Source organism: Gymnodraco acuticeps, unplaced genomic scaffold (genome assembly GCF_902827175.1).
Source record: "Gymnodraco acuticeps unplaced genomic scaffold, fGymAcu1.1, whole genome shotgun sequence".
In the NCBI taxonomy this organism is placed as follows: Eukaryota; Metazoa; Chordata; class Actinopteri; order Perciformes; family Bathydraconidae; genus Gymnodraco; species Gymnodraco acuticeps.
This window is the reverse complement of record NW_022989913.1, coordinates 2,807,346-2,827,406: the sequence shown is the minus strand read 5'-3', so window position 1 is coordinate 2,827,406 and position 20,061 is coordinate 2,807,346. Positions and strand designations below refer to the sequence as shown.

The window sequence follows — 20,061 nt, the reverse complement described above, 5'->3', positions numbered from 1 at the left end:
CACACACACACACACACACACACACACACACACGGCAATTAATGGCACGAGGTTTGTCGTTTTACTGGGAAAAAGGCAGCGCGAGTGAAATGAGGTTGAATGAAACTGAATTATGGAGTGCGTTTATTTATAAACTATACTCAGGTAGAGTTTTGAGATAAATGAGCTTTACTAGAGTATGCAACTGCGTATTGATGAATCATTGTCATTCATCCAGCTATGCCCAGCCCACATTGGATTACAGTACACCATTAGAGCAGAAACAACGCGTCATTTGATCATAATGAGCCATGTAATTTCACATATTCTCTCGTTCTTATGATTGTGAGGATTGCTGCTTAAGTTATCAGCATATTTAACAATGATGAAAATAATCATTATGAACAGCAGCAATGGATGCCACATTCATGTAACTTAAGCTATAGAAAAAAGTATTGTTGTATTGCTCTTCCCTGCAAGTGTCTAGCTAGCCACAAAGCTACCCTGCATTTTTCACCATCAAGCCCCAATGAAATATAATGAGTTTACAGTAGATGCTATAGATTAAGCTACTTCAAAGTATACAAAAGTAGATCAACTGTGCTCACCTTGGACCAGCCCCAACATAAAGATGCTTCTCAAAGACTTGCAAACTGTAGGTACCTTGTCTGGAGCTCTTATTAATATTCCTCCTATTGAAAAACCTAATCCAAGACATATTAAAACGAGCCAATATATGGAGCACCAAACACACGGACAAACATCTGCTGCCCTCCTCGAGCTTGTGGTTATTCATGCACAAATACAGACATAAAAGTTTTTAATTAGTGTCTGGGTTATTCCCTCTGGGGCTTTGAGGGTTTGCCTCCCGCCTCTCAGTGGGAACTTGACCCAACTGGGTCACCGATTTGACTTTTATTTCATCCAATTGCTTTCATGCACAAGTAGTATACCACATGCTAACACTTACAGGACATTATGCAAATATAAACACACAGTCAAGCTCAGTACGGAGAATTGTTTTGGTCGTACAGTCGTGCATGGATTCCCTAAATGGGGACAGACACACTGCAGGCTTTACTGATAGCAAAGGGTACATTTAATGACGCACACACACAGTGCAACTCTTATGTACAGCAGCCCCACATCTGGCTCCTCATTCAGCCTCTAGCTAATTGAAACACAGCTCGTAAAAACAAGCTTGATGACCACAACAATGCATGTTTGACATTGAATACATATCGTTCACATTACAATCCGAGTTAAATTAGCTACTCTCCTAAAAACACCAACTTTACGAGCCACCACCAGTGCGAGAGCGAGGTTAAGAGCTGCGCTGGCTCAACAATAGATGTAACACAATATTCCTGTAACCCTCGATGCTGGGAGGAACAATAATATCCGAGGAGGGCTGTCGGGAGGAGTTTTTTCACTGGGTAATAACACATGGCAGTGCAGAGTCTAATGTGATAGCTCCAGTAACCATAAAAGGTTTAAGAATGTGTTTTTTGCTGCGGCGACAATAAGAGGAGAGGCAGCCTTACAGGTGCAATGATCCCTATAGTGAAAGACCTTGTGATCTATGAATTTTACACACTGTTATTCCACTTCCTTCTTAATTTCTTGGTTTTAAAACACAGACATAATTGTACTATCATATCTTGGCTTGAGTCCCAATGTATTAACACAACATGTCTCTGTTAAAATACACACTGTGCATTAGGCACTAACAACTAACTGTGATGTCTGCACAGCCAAACAATAGTTATCTGTATTTAGAGCAGGAGTCTGGCGCAGTATTGTCGTGACCAGACTGATCGTCTGAGACATTGCTCATCATGGTCCGCCTGGCAAGGGGGAGGTGACTGTGCGCCTGTAATGCAGTAAACAATCTGGCCAGAAAGTATTACACACTAGCTTTACTCCAAAAGGAAAAACTGATGTTAACAAACTGGAATTGTTAAACGTGTCTGATAGCAGTGGACCTTATAAATGAGTAATTTTCCCTAATTCTACTTCAGATATTACGTCAGGGCAAAAGACAGACAAGAGACCAAAGGCAGCATTTACTAACAGATTTAGTAAACCCTGAACTAATGCAATATAACCAGTTGCAGAATTGGTAGCAAGGGGTGAACAAAATGCAGTGGAGCACCAACAAAGTGTTATAGTCTGTAGGCCAGCCGACAGTATACAGCACAGCATGGCTTCTTTTTACTTTAAAGGCCACCCTAGTGGGCCCTTTTTAAAAGTCTACACTGAAATGGCATCTAAGAAAGCACTTATGCAAACTTTGGGGCACCAAGGTTGATTAATAATCCACCAGTAAACAAGAACCTAAAAGCAGAGATCTAAATTGAGTTTATTGTGATGGTAGAAATGTGATCTTGTGCATAACGGTTCATAAATAAATACAGTAAGAAGAATGTATACACAAATGTAGACATCTTAAGAAAGCTATTGTTAAAACTATAACAACATCAAAAATATTAAAACATACTCTATTCAAACTTTAAATGATAAAGATCAAGGTGTAATATAAAACAGGAAGCATGCAACAGCTTTGCATAGTGACCAAGTTTAATGCTGACGAGTTGTATTGTTTCCTGTCTGATGCAAGTCAAAAGGCATTGAACTTTGCTTTCACATGTTTTGAGATACAGTCTTATGTTGATAATGACATACTTCTCCACTGCACAGGAAGGGCTATGTGTATTTGGCTGACATATGACTTATGGGAAGTTAAAACAAAATGAAATGGTGTTACAGATATTTGACACTTTAAGGAAATGTTGGCAATAAAAATGAAATCAGACCCACACCTCCTGAGAGTTATGTGCCATTCTGAGTTTTTACTGTCTGAGTTCTCCCTCTCTGTATGTATAGTGACTTGCAGATAAGTGTCAGAGCTAATCTGTGACTCCTCAAAGTCTCCAGAACAGCCCTTGGTCAGCAGAATGATTAATACCACGAAAGACCGACAACATGTGATCTCTGGACTCTACTCAGCTTATGTGGCTGCTTAACTCCTCACTTTTTTCTGCTGCGTACAGACACTTAGTTCCTGTGCAGCTCATCTGCTCTGAAGCTTGACTTTGAACTGGTGTAGCCTTGAATTCCAATGTGTTTTCTCAATTATTAGCAGAAATGGGGAAGTTCAAAGTTATATTTCCCTTTTCACACAAAGATTATTAGAAATAGTACCAGTGAAAAGTGAAGTTGAATTATACTGAGCTCCTGAAAAGTGGGAGGGAAAAAACATTTTAATCAGCAAATCCCTGTGAGTATGAATACTTGTATACCAGTGGCGAACCGTCAGGGCCTTCAAGGTATTCAGAGAATACCCTGGAACACTCAGATAAAACGGCGGGGGGTGTGTGTGTGTCTAAAGAAGGTCCAGTTGTGATAGACACGGTTCGCCACTGTTGTATACACTCAGTCTGTAACATGAGTAACCTTATGAACCTCATTACAGTAATCCAATTTAAAGTGCTGCGGTCAGAACAAGCAGGCTAGCACTTCATCAATCCATAATTATATTGAAGCATGTCTCTAACAATACATGGTAAATCACCCATGTGATCTAATTAGAAATAACTAAAAAGCAAGTCCAGGCCAGCATACCCCATCGTCCCCGGGGTCCGGAAGAAAGTAATTACTGATCAAAAAGATTTTAGATGTTGTAAATTACATTTATTCAGGCTATGTTATTCTGAAAAAAAGTTATTTCTATAACAAGAGCACTCTCAGGCAATATTTTAAGTTATAAAAAGTCACATTGTCCAATATAGGAATGCACTATAGAGCATGGAGACTTACTGTTCATCATCACATTGAATACTGTTTGACAAACTGGTCGTTTGCTTGTGCCACAAACCTGAAACCCATAGAACAGCTGTACAAGAGAGCTATCAAGGTGTTTGACAGAAAGCCACATTCATACCACCACTGTGCCATCCTTGAAAAACACAATTTCTTGAGCTTTGACAATTTTAAGTCTTTTAAAAGTATGTGCTTTATTTATAAATGTTTACATGGACTGCCCCCCCCCCCCCCCCCCTTAGGGGAATTCATCCACAAAAGAGACACTGGACGCTACACTAGGTCAGAAACCAGAGGAGACTGTGAAGTCCACCGCAGACGGACCACTTTTGGACAAAATGTCCTCTCCATTAAAGGCAGCTCACTCTGGAATAGCCTCCCAACTGAGATACAGGATTGTCCCACTCTCAATAGTTTTGAAGGTCAACTCAAAGAATGGTTGAGAAACAAACAGACGTGCAATCACCGCTAAATGCACTTTAACACAGGGGTATCTTCTCTTGCACTTTATATGTCGTTGCTGCTATAGTGTACTACCATGTCATAAATACTTGTGTATGCTGCTCTTGCTCTTTTGCATATCATGTATTTGTCTTTGCCATATGTATAAATGTCGTGTTCTTAAATGTTTTGTGAGGGACTGCGGATGGAAATTAGCTCCAAGCTAAAATACGGCATATTTACATTTTCTTGTTTTAAGTGTTCATTAATGTGCATTGTCCCCGCTAAATAAACGATTAAATGAAAATGAAGATATGAATTGCCATTTTTTTGTATCACACTTTGAACTCAATGAACTCAAAGTGAATTGGCTCCAGCTAAGCCTTCTTCTTCGTCTCCAACTAACAAAAGCTACTGTCCCCTGCTGTCCAGCTCTACTCGGCTGTAACACTTCACTCCCAAAGGGCTGCAGGTCAGCAAGCATACATGCCAAGAGAGGCTGATTTTGACACCTCAAACTGGGCCAGTCAAATCAACCCCCTGTCTCGCGCACACCATAATCACACTACACCGTACAATTAGAAAAGTCGGTCTTTTCATTTTTTGTTTCCTTTCATGTAAAGCCAAAGGGACATTCTGCATAATAAGAGGAACATGGTATTTATACTAAGATACTGGTGAGCTGTTCTTCTTGTTTTTTGCATGAGGAAAGTAATCTAATCTTGAGGAACCATAAATGCGGATTGTAAAGGCTAATAATTGTGCCCTGCAAGTGATTGCGGAGCAGGCATTTTTAGATAAAAGCAGGGGCAGCACATGTGAAGCGTGTGGTTTGGTAGACGAAGAAAACTACAGCATTGTAAAGAAAAGTTTTTTTTTTTATGGGTATCAGCCTTTTAGCTAAGGAGAGTCATTTAAATAGTTTTATTACATAAATACCAAACTAGAGTTAAGGTAAATAGTGTCACCTCTACAAAGCTCGCATCTTGTTCACAATGTGTTCATTTAAAAAGCATGTTTTTATGTGTTGGGTTTTATTTTTTTTCTGCTTCCATTTGTATTCTATAGCTATGGATATATCACAGTTTCATATTTTCATTTGTTATCTGTTGAATGAGTGAGTTGTTTTTACTAGTATTGTCTGTTTCATCTTTGAAGTACTTTAAGACAAACTCCAACCAGCCACATTAACAGCAATAAAGAACCTCCCACATATCAATACCATTATTATTATTATACTAGAGCTGAAAACAAAATAAACTTCAGCAAGAAAAATTGTAAATCCAAAGCCTGAATGTTCATAGCAAAATAGAGTCCTCCTGTATTGTTATTTTTCGTCAGGAAACAAAAGCACATCTTTGGAGGAATTCAAGCCATTGTGATGCGAACCCTCTTCTGTCCACTATAAATACCCTGTGACTGTCAAGGTGCCATGCCAGGAGCCGCAGCTTGATAAGGCAGCTCTCCAGAGAACAGGCAATGTTCGGAGATAACCAAACTCCCAACAAGCTTATCTCTCCACTCTACAAGATTGAGTCATACTTGTTATCTCTGCCCACCCCCGAAGGCTGTGGTGATTGTAAGCAGCACTGCTCTCACGTGTCCAGTTCCGCTCACTTCAATAAAGCAAGAAATCTGCATCTGTGGTTTCATTTGCATTTTATGATTCATGCTGATGCTCCTGATGTTATGTCATAGGAGGTTTAACATGAGGAATAATGGTATGAGTGGAAGTATATTTAGTATCGACCACAAAAAAATCTATTTGTATACTATGAAGCTAAAACAATTAAGCTTTTAATTAATCAATACAGATTAAATCAATCAGAACCTACTGTGATAACTGATGAATTGTTTCACTTATTTATCAAGCAAAAGTGTCAGAAATCACTGATTATTGAATGTGACTATTTGATGCCTTTGTTTATCGTATTTTTAAATAAAAAGAATGATTTGGGATTGGTATCAAAAGAACACATTTGAAGATGTTAACATGGGAGATTGTGAGGGGATTTTTTCCCCCCATTTTATAGATTGTATCGACAAATCAAATAATCAATAACATTGAGAAAACAATGATTTATTGAAGGGTGTAGATGTAATTCACTTTAAATATTGTGTTTTCCTCAAAGCACAACAATATGAACAAAGTTATTAAATTAAAAATAAATAATATATTAATTAAAATAATGTGATTTATGTAAAAAAAACGATTTGTGGGAAATAAAAAAAAGGTTAATATCTTTTACTTTTATTGTTAAAAGTTAGTTGATATAATGCAGAAATGTCTACTGGTCTACCTTCTGATCGTAAAGTGTGATGTGTAGGCATGTGGTGGGTGTAATGTAATAATTCTGCCCTGTCTACATAATTGACTCCAACCTTTGTATGTCTTATCACAATTAATGATAATGCCAGAGATTGGCAGACCATTTCATAAACCTTTAACCTATATTCCTGACTCATATGTATGTCAAAATGAGTCATAGCATCACGGAAATAATGTCTTCTCCTCAAGTACAGCGCAAGCCCCATTGATCATGAAGTCGTCTGACAGTAGTATTGTTTTAAATCCCTAAGATGAAAAGGCAGAGATAGTCCGTATCGATGGCAACACTACATCAAAACAACAGGAGGAAATCTGTCTGTAGCAGAACGAGCCATAACTATGAACATGAATGAATGACCTTGAGCCACACAAAGACGCTTTCATCTCGTTATCTCGACAGTAAGGAATGAAATAACATTAAAAGTGGAATTCCTAAGCAGAATACATTCCTTGTTTCTGAGCAAAGGTCATCAGGGTCGCGAGATTTTCTCTAGTGTAGGTCATCAAAAAAGGCCTGTTAATGTCCATATGTTATACCTGATGAAAAGGAAAGTTTTTGTATATGCCGCATTCAAGTCAAGTCAAGATTTTTGGAATTTCCCAGATGCTTGCCCATAATTACAACCTTCCTGTGTTCCAGTGGCCCGGCTTGGAAAAACCAGGAAAGAACCATGGTTGCCAGCAACATTTAAATACACTTACCCCTTCTCACAGCTGCTATCACGTCATTTACAGTGTAGTGAGTGCCACTTTCCATTTTGAATTTACAGCTATTTAGTTACTTCTTTGCACCAATAAAGCTACTTTTATCAGAATCTCATGACAGGCTGCTTGGTCACTGTCTAGAGTTTAATGTCTTCACACTTTTTTTTTAACTTGGATGTAGTCGTGAATATTTATAATGGACATTATTGTAATAATCTAAGTGAAAACAATGTAAAAAGAGGTAGCTTGTAGAGAATGAAGCCCAGAATATGCAGCTTTAAAAAGGGGGCTGCCCACTTGTATTGTTGGAGAAATCACTTGTTTTGCAGTGCATACGAGTTGTTTAGCTTTTTGAGAAGAGTTTTGACATAATTAAGACCAATCAACAAGAAACCAAATACTGGGAATCTACTGTCATTCATTATAAGTCTTGAAAACTTATATACAGGCAATTCCACATTATATAAGCTTAATATGGAAGGGCATAACACTACCTCTCACTTTCTGTATGGTGTGACATAAAGTACACGTTGTATACTCAAGTTAAAGACCAGTTAGTCAGTCATGGTGACAGCAAAAGCACTAACTCAGCAAATGCCTCCAATCATCCACTCGTGAACACTTGAAACGTGCACTACTGTACACACCACCACCGGCTACTGAAGGTGACAAGGCCATTGCACTTTGCCCAGCCTTATCTCCCTTCCTGCACATTCACCTTCATCTTTCAACCTGTTAAAACTACTGAACTCTGAGAACGACCATGTAGGCATATAAAAAGCAAAAGTCCATCTTAAAAATATAAAATCAATCTTCATTACAGTCAAATGGACATTAAGTATTACCAGAAAAATGACCATGCAGTAAAGTTGAACTATACCTCCTACAGTTAAGAGTCTATGAAAGGGAGTCTTAAGACAAAGAGCCCTTAATACTTCATTGATTCATGCACATTTCTATTTTGGGGAGAATATGAGCGGAAACACATGCTGTGATGACTTCCCATTTCCGAACTGTCTGCCTGTGCCCAGCAAGCTTTCGATCAGGTGTGTGTGTGTGTGTGTGTGTGTGTGTGTGTGTGTGTGTGAGAGAGAGAGAGAGAGAGAGAGAGAGTGTGTGTCTGTGTGTATTAGGGACTGCTTACTCAGCAATAGCAAAAAGAAATAAGTTAAGAAGACGCCTTTAAAAAAGTTAGTATAGACCTCATTGACATGTCACATAATAAGCATTTTGCAAAGGGCCTCAAACCAAATGTCACATATACATTTAAATAGAACAGTTTTGTTTTGTAACTTTATAACCACAAAAGCAAAGGTTGGCTCCTGTTACACCAAGCTTTGGTACAAGTTAACCCAGTAGTTAAAATAATGAGGTAATGCAACATTTGTGATCTAGCTCCCCTTAAAATGACCCTATGGACTTAATCTGGAGCAGCTAAAACGGATGTGTCTTTTAATAAACACAGTCTGACATGTGTCTTTATTTGTGTAAACTGCCTCAGTGTTTTTGTATCATGTATCCCGCTTTAAAAATTGGTCATAAACAAGTACTCACCATTTCACAATCCGGGAAAGTCACCAGGAGAGCAGCAGGTCACAGCGTGTAGGAATCCCCGGTGTTCAAAACAAGACACAAATGGAAAATGAAACAAAACATGAACTGAAATGATACATTAACGTGTCAGTGAATGGAAACTACCTGTAAAACAGTGTTAACAGCCGCTAAATCTGACGTAATGCTGTATAAATCATGCAAAACGCAAGTTAATATACAGTCCAGTAACCGTATTGATATAGTGAAGTTCAAGCGCAGAAAACAAGTGAAACACTTTACCTGATTTTTATAAGAAGTTAAAAACTCCTTTAACAGCAGAGCAGTGTGTGAGTTTACCGGAGACCCGCCGTGGGGATTGTCCAGTTAAAAAGGAATAGACACCTGTAAGCGCCTGCTTTGGAAAACATTCCCAGACCAGATAACCCCGCCCCTCCTGCCTCAGAAAAACGGCCCGTATAGTACTCTGAAACAGACACGCCCAGCATGACGACACCAGCAGCATACAGTCCCAGTGCCACCTGGTGGAGGCTTTTCAGAAAGAAGGGGTATGTTTGATAATAATCTGTGTCACATGACCACCAGATGGCCTCGTTAGGCTGAGCTACATTGAGATGCTTCATGATAGCAGAGGTTCCTAAAGGATGACTTTTTAACTGAACTAGCAATGTTGACAATATCTACCACAAATAAGTAATCTGAAAGTCAGTGGTGGTGGAACATATTCAGATGATTTACATAAATATAGGCTACAACATTACCAGTAAAAGTGATGAAATAAAACGGAAAGTATACAGTTAGCGAGCATATAGTATCCTATTAGATTCATTTACAGATGTTTAAATCAGCATTCAGATAGTCAAGGTTGAGTTTATTGAACTATTTGTATTTAGTCTTATACTATTGAGTAGTTTAAACCTGTAACAAACATTATCACATAGTCTACACTCAGTTGACATTTTATTAGTTACACTAAGCTTAAACTAAAGCTGTCCGATGTGGCAGTCTTGCAATAGATCCTTTCATTCTGCATGAAGATTATACAGTTCAGTTTTGGTAGTAAATATTTTATGTTGATTCAACTTTATGTTACTGCTTCATTAAGGTATAAACTATTGTTAGACCTAAGCTATATTTACCTTATTAGTAGGCCTACTTAAGTGTATTTTGCGTTTTAGCCTGCAGTAACTACATTTTGAATACATGTATTGGAGTTAAAAGTGCATTTTTTCCAATTGAATTATATTTGGTAGAAGTATAAAATAGCATACATGTAAGTAAGTTAAGTAATCTCGAAAATAAATTTAACGGGAATACATTTACTAAGTATGTGTATCAAGTGTTTACGTAACAAACTTGGTGTGATATGCAGATGAGGCACATACAAACAGGTCATAAAAGAGAACAACCTTAATAAATCATGCAGAAACACAATGAATGCAAATGTTTACAAGTCACAAAGGGTAAAAAACACATGTGAATCACACAGTATGTTTTTGCCTTCACAGACACCAGATTAGAAGTCCAATGGTACACTTTTGGAGTAGTTTTCACTTTTATGTATTCAGCTGGGTTTTCAGTGGGTGTAATGGCTTCTAACACATTATCGCTCTTCGACATTAACACCTGGAAGCTGCCGAAGCGTAATCTGCCGGCAACTTTGCAGATCCACTAGAGCGGTTGGCCTTGCTCGAGGCCATCTTGTTGGTACACTTTTCCAACCCTGACTTACACAGGGAATTGGTCTGACAAATTTCCGGTAACAAGAATATGTCTCTGACCTTTAGGACACCACTGCCAAAATCCATCATCCATCTGAATCAGCAGATAAGCCTCTGCTGATATGATATATGTTGTATTACTTGAAGGAAGCTCATTATTAAAAAGACAGTTGTAAACGTCACTTATAGGTCAGTAAGCACAGACAGTGTAACATCAATACCACTGCAGTCTTTCCCAGTAATGAGAAGTGCAGAAAACAAAATCTATACCATCTGCAGGTACGCCACACACTTAATCAATCAGAGTCCCACAGCTTTTCATCTTTTCATTTAATTTTTCTTAAACTATATGGAGCAAACAAACAAACTTTTTTGCAATGGCTGTATTTTATCTTATATCACACAAGGAAACCTGTGAGACCCGACAGGAGGTGTTACAGTTAATTGTATTCAACCATGAATGCTTCATATAAACAAGTGTGAACATTGGGAAGACCTTGTCATCAAGGTCCCGCTCCTAAACCAAACGTCTACCTGAGATTCAATTCAGTTCACCTATGTACGTGGTATTCACATAACAATGTAGAGAAACAATTCTAGACTATTTAGTTTTCTGTGGCATGTTTTAATGCTACAGGACAACATGTCAGACAGTAGTTCTCAGTGACAGTTTTGGCAATACTACAAGCTACAATGTTTGCCCTACTGTTATAGAAAAGAAAAGTTAAAATCCATTAGATCATATTTTCTTTTTTTGATACAAATCTTTACTAAATCTTCTTACAAGTCTTTAGTATTGCTCTTGCTACATTGAAAAAATAGAAAAATTACATCTGAATATTGAGCTGTGGATGTGGTATTTATAAAGAGCTGTGCTCTTGAGTGTTCATGGCTATGTTTCAATAGTCCTTAGCTGCTTTCTCTCCACGTTTACGTCCCTCTTTAACGGCCAGCTTCCCATCAGCAACCAGAGAAGAAGGTACCAAGCAAAGAACAAGACATCAAAACGTTTTCAGAGGCTCATCAGCAGAAACATTTATCTATGATTCTGCAGAGGTGCTGGGTGTCACCAGATCGTCCTCTCCCTGAGCGTCTCCCTCTGCTGCTGTGTCCGCTGCTACTTCCTGTTCGATGGCCACTAAAGAAGTGTCTATGTCGGGGGCTTCGAAGGACTCCCCCCCCAGGTCAGCCAGTTTGATGTAGCCCTTACTGTTGGAGCGCTCCAGACGAGGGCAGCTGAAGCGTCTGGCCCTGTCGCCCTGACGACCCCCAGACACCGACAGGCTGCAGCGGCGCACCGGCCTGGGCTGATCTGTAAGGGAGGTTAGCGACAGCTGTGACCCTATCGCCCTGGCAACAGGTGACGGAGGAAACAGCTGGGTCCACTGTCCTTGATCCTCAGCCTGCGGCACCCCCTGTGGGTCAGACATATCCATGGTTATGTCCTTGTGGCTCTGATGGGGCAGTGGGGGTGGATCTGCCGCCGAGGCGTCCTTCTGCTCGCCATCAGTCTGGCTGCTGCTGGCTTGTACTTCCTCAGTTTCCACAACCGTCTCAATAACCACCTCCTCCTCCGAGTGTCCCTCTGCCTCCGCTCGCTGGGACTCCACCTCACAGTTGTTCAGTTTGATCACAGGGAGGGTGAAAGCGTTCACAGAGGAGGTGACGATGGAGGTGGTCTCCCACTGTCGGGGCTGCGGAGCCTGCTCGCTGCTATTGCTGTAGTCCTTGTAGATGCTGTAGACCGTTTCGGTGAAGGTCTGAACATCTCTCGACCAGCTCTGAGGCCTGCTGGCCAACGACGGGCGTCTGAACACATCATCGCCGCTCACCTCGCCCTGTAAAGCGAGTCCAGTGGAGGGCCAGGAGCCGCGAGTAAGCATCCCGCTAGCAGGGAACGTCCCCGACGGGCCCTCAGCACTCCTCGACTGAGTGTAGTTCACCAAACCATTAAGAGGCGAGTACTCCTTCGACCGTATGCTGTGTAGATCTATGACGGTGGAGTAGATATCCCTCAGGTTGATTATTTTGGTTTTCTTGTCTCGGTTTTCATGGAGGACTGCATTGGCGCAGATGAAGAGGAAAATGCCGATTCCCATCACCAGTGGCCCGAACACTTTCAGATTGTCCGAGTACAGGTAATTATTCAGGAAGTCACACAGGAAGCCACAGTTACGGGAGGAGTTGGGGGTGCTGCTGTTAGAATGGCTCTGGTTTAATAAAGTTGTCTGTACTGATGGAGGGCTATCATGGGTCAAGTTAGAGGGAGCAGGTGGACTTTTGGAGTAGCTCATCCTGTTGGATTGGTATCCTCCTGTTCGGCGGCGCTCCTGGTACTGCTGCTGGCTCTGACTGGGCCAGTATCCCAGCACCGCCATGGAAATCCCCACCATGAGAACCGCAACTCCCACAGCAGCAACAAAACCGGCCGGCGAGCACAGATTGAGCTTCCCTTTTACCACCACCACGTCGTTCTTCTTCTTTTTCTTGGATTTCCGCTTCCTTTTGTTTTCCGCCCGGTTTTTTGAGCGGAGGGAGTCCTGGCGCCTGTTCATGCGCAACAGGCCACCTGTGGCTATCATGGTGGAGATTGGACAGCAGGCTTGTCACTCAACCTGGCGGGACACAGAAGAGACAAGAGAGAGCGTCGGGTTAATGATTTACAGGATAAGAAGGTTCAGACATTTAAAGCTGCAGAGTTAATATGTTCATTTCACCAAGAGATTACACATTTAATCCAGGTTTATAATACATACAAGGCTGGATTATCAACCAGGCAGAGCTTTCAACCACCCCTCAGGGACCATGACACCCCCAAGTTCATTGTGTGACAATTAGTCATGTAATATACACCACTAAAATAAAATGTTAACTTAATAGTTGAGCGCTTTAAAGCTCAGGTGGGAAATGTAACCTAGAAAAAAAAATCCCTTTTTGCTAGATACGAAGAGCAATGGGTCCAACATGAACGCATATATTTGTGCCACCGTTAAAGTTTGGGTATTTACATTATAAATTGCTCAGGTACGTTCTAGCACCAATCATGACTTAGCAACATTTAAATATTTGGACATTCAGTGGATTGTTCGTAAATCTGTTCAGATGAAACAGCGCCCACAGAGTCCTGATGAAGCAGTTTCTGAAGACTTAAAACCTAGAGAAGTTTTTTCAGTTTGTGTTTTGTGCTTTTTTTGTCATAAATATTTAAATGTTATAGAAAAATACAAGCCAAGTTTGGAGAGTTTTTAATATTCCAACGTGGGAATAGTTGCTGGTATCAAGGCAAAATGGATTAGAAGGAAATATTACATTGCATGTCATTTGTTAGACGCTTTTATCCAAAGCGACTTACATAGATTCAGTACTGTGGACAATCCCCACAGGGGCAATTTGGGGTGAAGTGTCTTGCCCAGGGACACAACGACATGCTGACTGCAGTGGGACTCAAACTTGCTATCCCCTGATTCGAAGTCCAGCACACTGAGCCACAGTCGACCAAATATGAGGGCATAGCATCTAAAAGCAGGTTAAACATATATCCAATAATATCCTACATGTAGATTTAACCAAAGAAGAAGAAGATGCAACATTAGTAATGAGATGGTCAGTAAAACAACAAAAACATCTATCTACTGCTAAATCTATAAAAACAATGATGTAAGCGAAACAGAGACAAATAGCAAAGTTGACAGCAGAGTGCTATTTATCTATATTCAGCTGTGCCGGTGCGATATCAGCCTATGAAAATGTAATGTGTCCAGACAGGAGGCCAGCAGGCATGTTCTCTCCACCTCACTCTCGCTTCCTTACTCTCTTTTCCTTTCTGCCTCTCGCACCAACCTCTCCTACCAACACTCTGCCTCCTGCCGTCTGACCAAATCTACTTCACCATCGACAAAACAGAGCCGTGCTTCAAGATGACAGTGTCCTTCACAAACAGAACATCACATTATAAGATATTTGTTTACACAACAACTGAAATGTATTTATTTAGTATACAGTGTGGAAACAAAAACAAAGAAAACAGAATGACAAAAACCAAATCAAGTCACAATACAACCAAAATAAAAGACTACAACAATGTAAGATATACATTTGGACATAACCACTATATGGCCACAGAGAAGCCATGAGCAAATAAGTTTGCATAGCAATACAATAAAAATAAAAACATAGTGTTTTGTGCGTGTCAAATTATCAATAGCACGTACAATTCACAGCAAAATAAGAATACAAAGCATTGTTAAACATTTGAAAGGAATGTAAGACTCGTATGGTTGGTGGTAAATTGTGCCTGAAGGAGCTTTGAACATAAATGGCCTTTTACCTACTGCTTTGGATGAGGGAGTGGAATAAAAGTATTATACTGTAGGACCTCAAATTAAATGGGGAGGTCTGTGGTAATAACTGTAGATAATGCGGATAGTTTTGATGTTGACACTTAAACAATTATGTGTTGAAGCCAATCACAATCATAGCATCTCTACCCTATAAGATGTTTTCTGATTATGCAGCACAATGGGCGAAGCTGCGGTCCAAAGGGCAATGAAGCCACCAACACTCATCATGATTAAAGACATCTGCTGATGAGTTCCAGCCACATGTGGTGAAAGATAATCGGGGGATAAGGCTGATTAGTTACACAGACTTCAGCATTCCCTACTTGATTCTGCTGGTAGCTAGGTATTTAATTGGACTAATTAGGCCTAATTGTGTATGATTTAGGGCTTAGGTTCATGAATAACTTATTGCACAAATTCCCCTCAGAGCAGCCATTATTGAGACGTTTACAAAGGTTGCTCTGGATGTTGCCCTCACAACCCTAACAGTCAAAAAAATAATGATGATGGAGCTCCTTGACATCCCCTTTTGAGTTAGGCTATTACAGGCAGTTCTGGAGGAAAGTGGAACATTGAGCTCTTCACCTGAGCTTCAGCAAACACCACACCGGTGCTCAGCTGCTGTTTATAGCGACTTTCTCAGTTTATCACATCCACATAGCCACTCAAATGCCTCCCGGGCGAGAGAAAGTCAACCACTAAAACTGATACGCGTGGGCGGACCTCTCTCTATGTTTGGAAAGAGAAGGGCAGCAGAACCGTGGACGAGACGTGGGTGTGGACATGTCAGTGGTTGTCTGTGGTGGTGCTGAGCAGGAAGCTGCCAACTCCGTTTGTCCACTAAAAAGCTGCTCGTCTGGCAGGATGGAGACTAGGAAGGAGGCCCGTTTAAACGCTCAGTCCGTCCAAGCTGCGGGGGCGCATATTTTTCGCGCAATGTTGCATGAGTAATCGACTGTTGACATTACAACGCATCTGTTTCCCTTCTGTTGGACAAACCCGTGAAGCAAACATACGAGATGCTGTGGAGGTGCCCTGAAAATGTCCAGAACCACAGCGACGCGATCTCTCTCCAGCACAAAGCCAAACACTGTTTTTCTTTAGGTTCACATGGTGCAGACAAAATGACAAACATCCACACCTCTTCCACGGCCTGACGAAGCCCATGCTTTCAACTAACGCTACAACTAGCGGTGGGGTGAAATCTACACCTTTATTCTAACGATTAAATGATAACTAATTATAAATCGGTGTTTAATTGCAACAACAAAGCCATAAAAAGTTTAAGTAGATCTAAAATATTGCTATTTTTCCATTCCAAATCATGTTTTACTTTATGTATCTCGCCTATTATATATGATGCAGCTCATATCTAATGCAGACAGACATATCTCCATTAAACGGCAACAAAATCATATTTTTTACCTTACGGATAAAAGTGAAAAGGAATGGAGTGCGCATTGAAGTCCATCGCCTTCCTTACATCAAAACTATTGCCTTTCGGTTTATTCTAGATAGAAAATAGGCTACTCCTCAACTAAACCTATCTGTTACACAATTAAAGACTCCATAAACCCTGGCTCGATACAGCCTGTTAGGAGTCTAGTAGGAAATAAAAAAGAAGCCCGGATATGCAGCTGGGGGAAAAGACGATGGATGAGAAAAAAGATAAAACAGCGTGGTCTCTTACCAGAAATTGTGCCTCGATAATCAAGCATCTTCAAAGGCGCACTCCTCGTTCAGCTACATGTCGTCGTGCGCCACTTTGGTGCCGAGTGTGGAAGAGTGCTTTCCAGCTGAACGCGGACTCACAATAGACCGGCAGGGGCGGGCCAACTGCATTTCCATTGGTGGTGATTATTGGGCAACGTGAAAAAAAACAACCGAGGGCTGCTGAGGACATTAATCATACTCTTTATTATCTACTCCTACCGCTTCCAGATATTTTTGGGCAAAAATAATCAGTAACCTGCAGAATTCAACTTGATTCTCTTTTATACAGATGCCAGTTGCATTTGGTGTAAAATGATTGCAGAATGGTCTTGTAATTAGTGTTGCAGCAATGAAAAATGCATGCACAGGGTATCTATTTACATATGCATAGGCTGAGAAATATGTGGAATATACAATGTTTGAATAATTTAGTGTTTTATGAGTTTCAAATTGCACATACAGTGTAGGTAAGGTGGGAAATAAATATATTTAAATTCAACAACATCATCTTTTACACCATATTCCTCTCCCCACCTTTCCCCCCTGGGGTGCGTTGCTATGATTGCTTGTATGCTGAGTCCCCATGTTCAACAAAATGAGATATGACAGAGTCCAGATGTGTTCCAGTGATATGTGAGAGCAGAGATATCAGCCGTACACTGGCAGGAAGGGGAGCCTGAATTGCAAAGCTGATGCTCCAGAGAGCTGACTGTGAATTTATGACCCAGAAATGTGTTTTGTTTATGGCATGAATTAGAAGCAACAGAGAAAATAGTGGTGCATGATGCAGCATTGGAGTCAAAGTAGACACGGACTTTGGGAATAATCCCTGGGTTTAATCCATGGGGTTAACCAGTGCTGTGTAGGTCTGTGGGCCTGGAGCAGATTTAAGTAGGCTATAGCTTTAAGCTTTACAGGAAGAAAACTGACACACAGCAGATGTTTCTGAGCTTCTGACAGGAGCTTAAACTATCTTAAAACTCTGTTACAGCGAAATAATATTTCAAATGATGTTGTTCTAAGATGTCTATAAGAGAAAGGCACCAGACACTATTCCAAAATTAGTGACTGAGATTGGTCATTTAAACAGCCTGTTGAAAAAAGATTAAATATATATTCTACTGAATATAGTGCTGGTGGAAGATTAACTGTCCTGTCTAAATGTCCTTGTACGGTTATCTATTTAAATAGCTGCTGAGAAGCAACTCAGTGCCAACAATCTTAAATTTAATATCATTTTATACATTAGACTTTCTAAATATAAACTTGGAAATAACCTCAATTTTAGCTTCAGAATCGCACCACATTCCCAGCAGTACCACTCATCTGCACCCCCACCATCTCATATTCAAGAGGTTACTTTCCCTCAACAACTCTTGATTCCAATCACTAATCAGTTCGAGAGCATACTCACAGATTTACAACAAGTTTAGCCTGACATCATTTCTACTTCCTCTGTGTTTCAAACTATTTCACTTTGCCACCCACAAACCAGGTCTTGGATTCTCTGTTGACAATGTGCTTTGTGCCAAAGACATTTCTGCTTAATTAATAGATAATATTAAATAGGAGGAAACACAACTTAAATGAATTAGTCTCCACACAATGTAGGGCGATTGCGAAATAATCAGGTTATTGGCAAAGACGCTGCTATGCTAAAATATTCACATTATTGCCATCTAATTGTAATGCTGAGTAAAGTGAAAGAGTCCTGGATTATTGCAGAAGCTGCAAAAAAAAGACATTCATTTCTGCAGACTTCACAACTTGGCCTAATGACTTTACCGTTTCATATTTAATAATTTATTATCAAAACATCCCCAGGTAATTAAGCTCACCTAAAGCATTGACGAAGTGGGTATTCAGAATATGAAGAAACGAGAAAATATTAGTAGGAAAGACAGAGTAAGAGTGACTGGAGTGATTCTGAGCTTTTGTCAAGTCACACTCGACTAATACTAAGTCTTTCATCTTTGGGATGGGTATTCCCGGCCAAGCTGCAGCAGTAATTCAATAATTCAATTTAATCCTCAGTGATCATATCATATCTGTCACAGTTATTTAAGACACCACTCTCCCGTCCTGTCTGCCTTGAATAATGTGTCTCCCATACACAGTTCCTATACCATTTTATGGTGCTCATCAAAGTGTCGATCATCACTCGCACATCCAACTGCAAGGTGACGGCACAGTATGGCTCACATAGTGTCAAAAATAGTTGATCACCTTCTGAAATCTACCCGTCTTTTTTTCTGACTGTTCTGTATCTGCACAGCTGGAACATGAGAAGGCATTGGTTTTGCCCTCTAGCTTATTTTACTTGTCAGACACTCTCTCTGTGTGCAGTATGGTGGTTCACAGCTAAGCGAAATATCTGAAGCAACATCAGGAGCTGCAGGCGGCTCATTTAATTTCTTAAGCCTGGGCCGGACTGGCTGATTGCTGGATGGTGAAACTTTGGAAAAAGGGCTCCAAGTGAGATCAACGCCCTCCAGGAAATATCATTACTGTCCTGTTTTGATGCAGGAGTCAGAGGGCTTTAGAGTTAAAGAGATACAAGCCGTGCTCCATTTTGAGGCCTAAGAAATAAAGACACAGTAACTGAGAGCTGTTACAGATTTAAGGGGACCATCCGTTAAACTAAAAACAAGTTCTCTGCTATGAGTTACTGTGGAGTGAAAAATCTGCTTTCTGACACTATTGACGTGCAAGCAGTGCAATCAGAAAAAGGCTTTCATTACTTTTATGTTTTCCTTACTGCCAACAAATCAAATAAAAGGACCAACACCCCACAATGCATTGGTCTCTCAATATGATAAGATGTGGCATGTAGACTGGGGCCCATTGCTCCCTGCACCATTACTCTTTAAAAATAATGTCAACGTTTTATTTTTAAAGAATGCTTAGTAATTGTCTCAAGCTACTGGGCATTGTAGTTTTAGTAAAAAGCTACTCTAACAGGAATGGATATAATATTTTAAAAAGGGACTATATCCAGCTGCGGATTGATACACATTTGGGCTAGGGAGTATTTAGTCGACAAAAAAAACAACCTACAGTGACCTTGTGCATCATAATGAAGGAACATGTAACCCAGTGCAACAGTGATGTTTGTTGATGGTTTATAGAAATTAATGGAGCTCTGTAGCTTAGATGAATAGGACATGTCAAGCTTTCGGAAACACAGACAATATTGTCAGTGTGACTTAGTTTTTTTTATGGCATTTGTTGACATAAATACAAATATATAATATTACCAAACCTATCCTTTATCCCACATTTGTTTTACCTCAAATATTTTACAACCTGGATGCTAGAACTCCATACATTTCCCAAAGGATCACACTATGGACATAAATCACCACATATGCTATCAGTGCGCAAAATAGGGTCATGAAAAAAACTATAAATAAATCATTATTCTTCACCTAACCAACATTCTAAAGAATAAACCGAAATG

At 40.2% G+C, this 20,061-nt stretch overlaps 2 protein-coding genes across 3 annotated transcripts in view; both read right to left on the bottom strand.

Annotated features, from left to right (window-relative positions):
- epb41l3b (erythrocyte membrane protein band 4.1-like 3b) overlaps positions 1-9,249 on the bottom strand; it is a 56,909-nt gene extending 47,660 nt beyond the window's left edge. Inside the window, exon 1 of one of the 2 annotated variants that reach the window (XM_034208322.1) lies at positions 9,110-9,249. The gene's annotated coding sequence lies outside the window, so the exon portion shown is untranslated. Of the gene's footprint in view, positions 1-8,830; positions 9,035-9,109 lie in introns of those variants that run through there. The other variant, XM_034208284.1, reaches the window with a different exon arrangement.
- Positions 9,250-10,261: 1,012 nt separating this feature from the next.
- LOC117542223 (transmembrane protein 200C) lies at positions 10,262-19,489 on the bottom strand. Its single transcript, XM_034209786.1, has 2 exons — positions 16,579-19,489; positions 10,262-13,163 (listed from the first exon to the last, which is right to left on the bottom strand). The coding sequence occupies exon 2, from the start codon at positions 13,128-13,130 to the stop codon at positions 11,589-11,591; it is 1,542 nt and encodes a 513-aa protein (XP_034065677.1). The 5' UTR covers positions 13,131-13,163; positions 16,579-19,489; the 3' UTR covers positions 10,262-11,588.
- Between the last annotated feature and the right edge of the window lie 572 nt (positions 19,490-20,061).

Excerpts from the sequence above, each read along its gene's own strand:
- LOC117542223 (XM_034209786.1), bottom strand. The coding sequence starts at position 13,130 with ATGATAGCCACAGGTGGCCTGTTGCGCATGAACAGGCGCCAGGACTCC.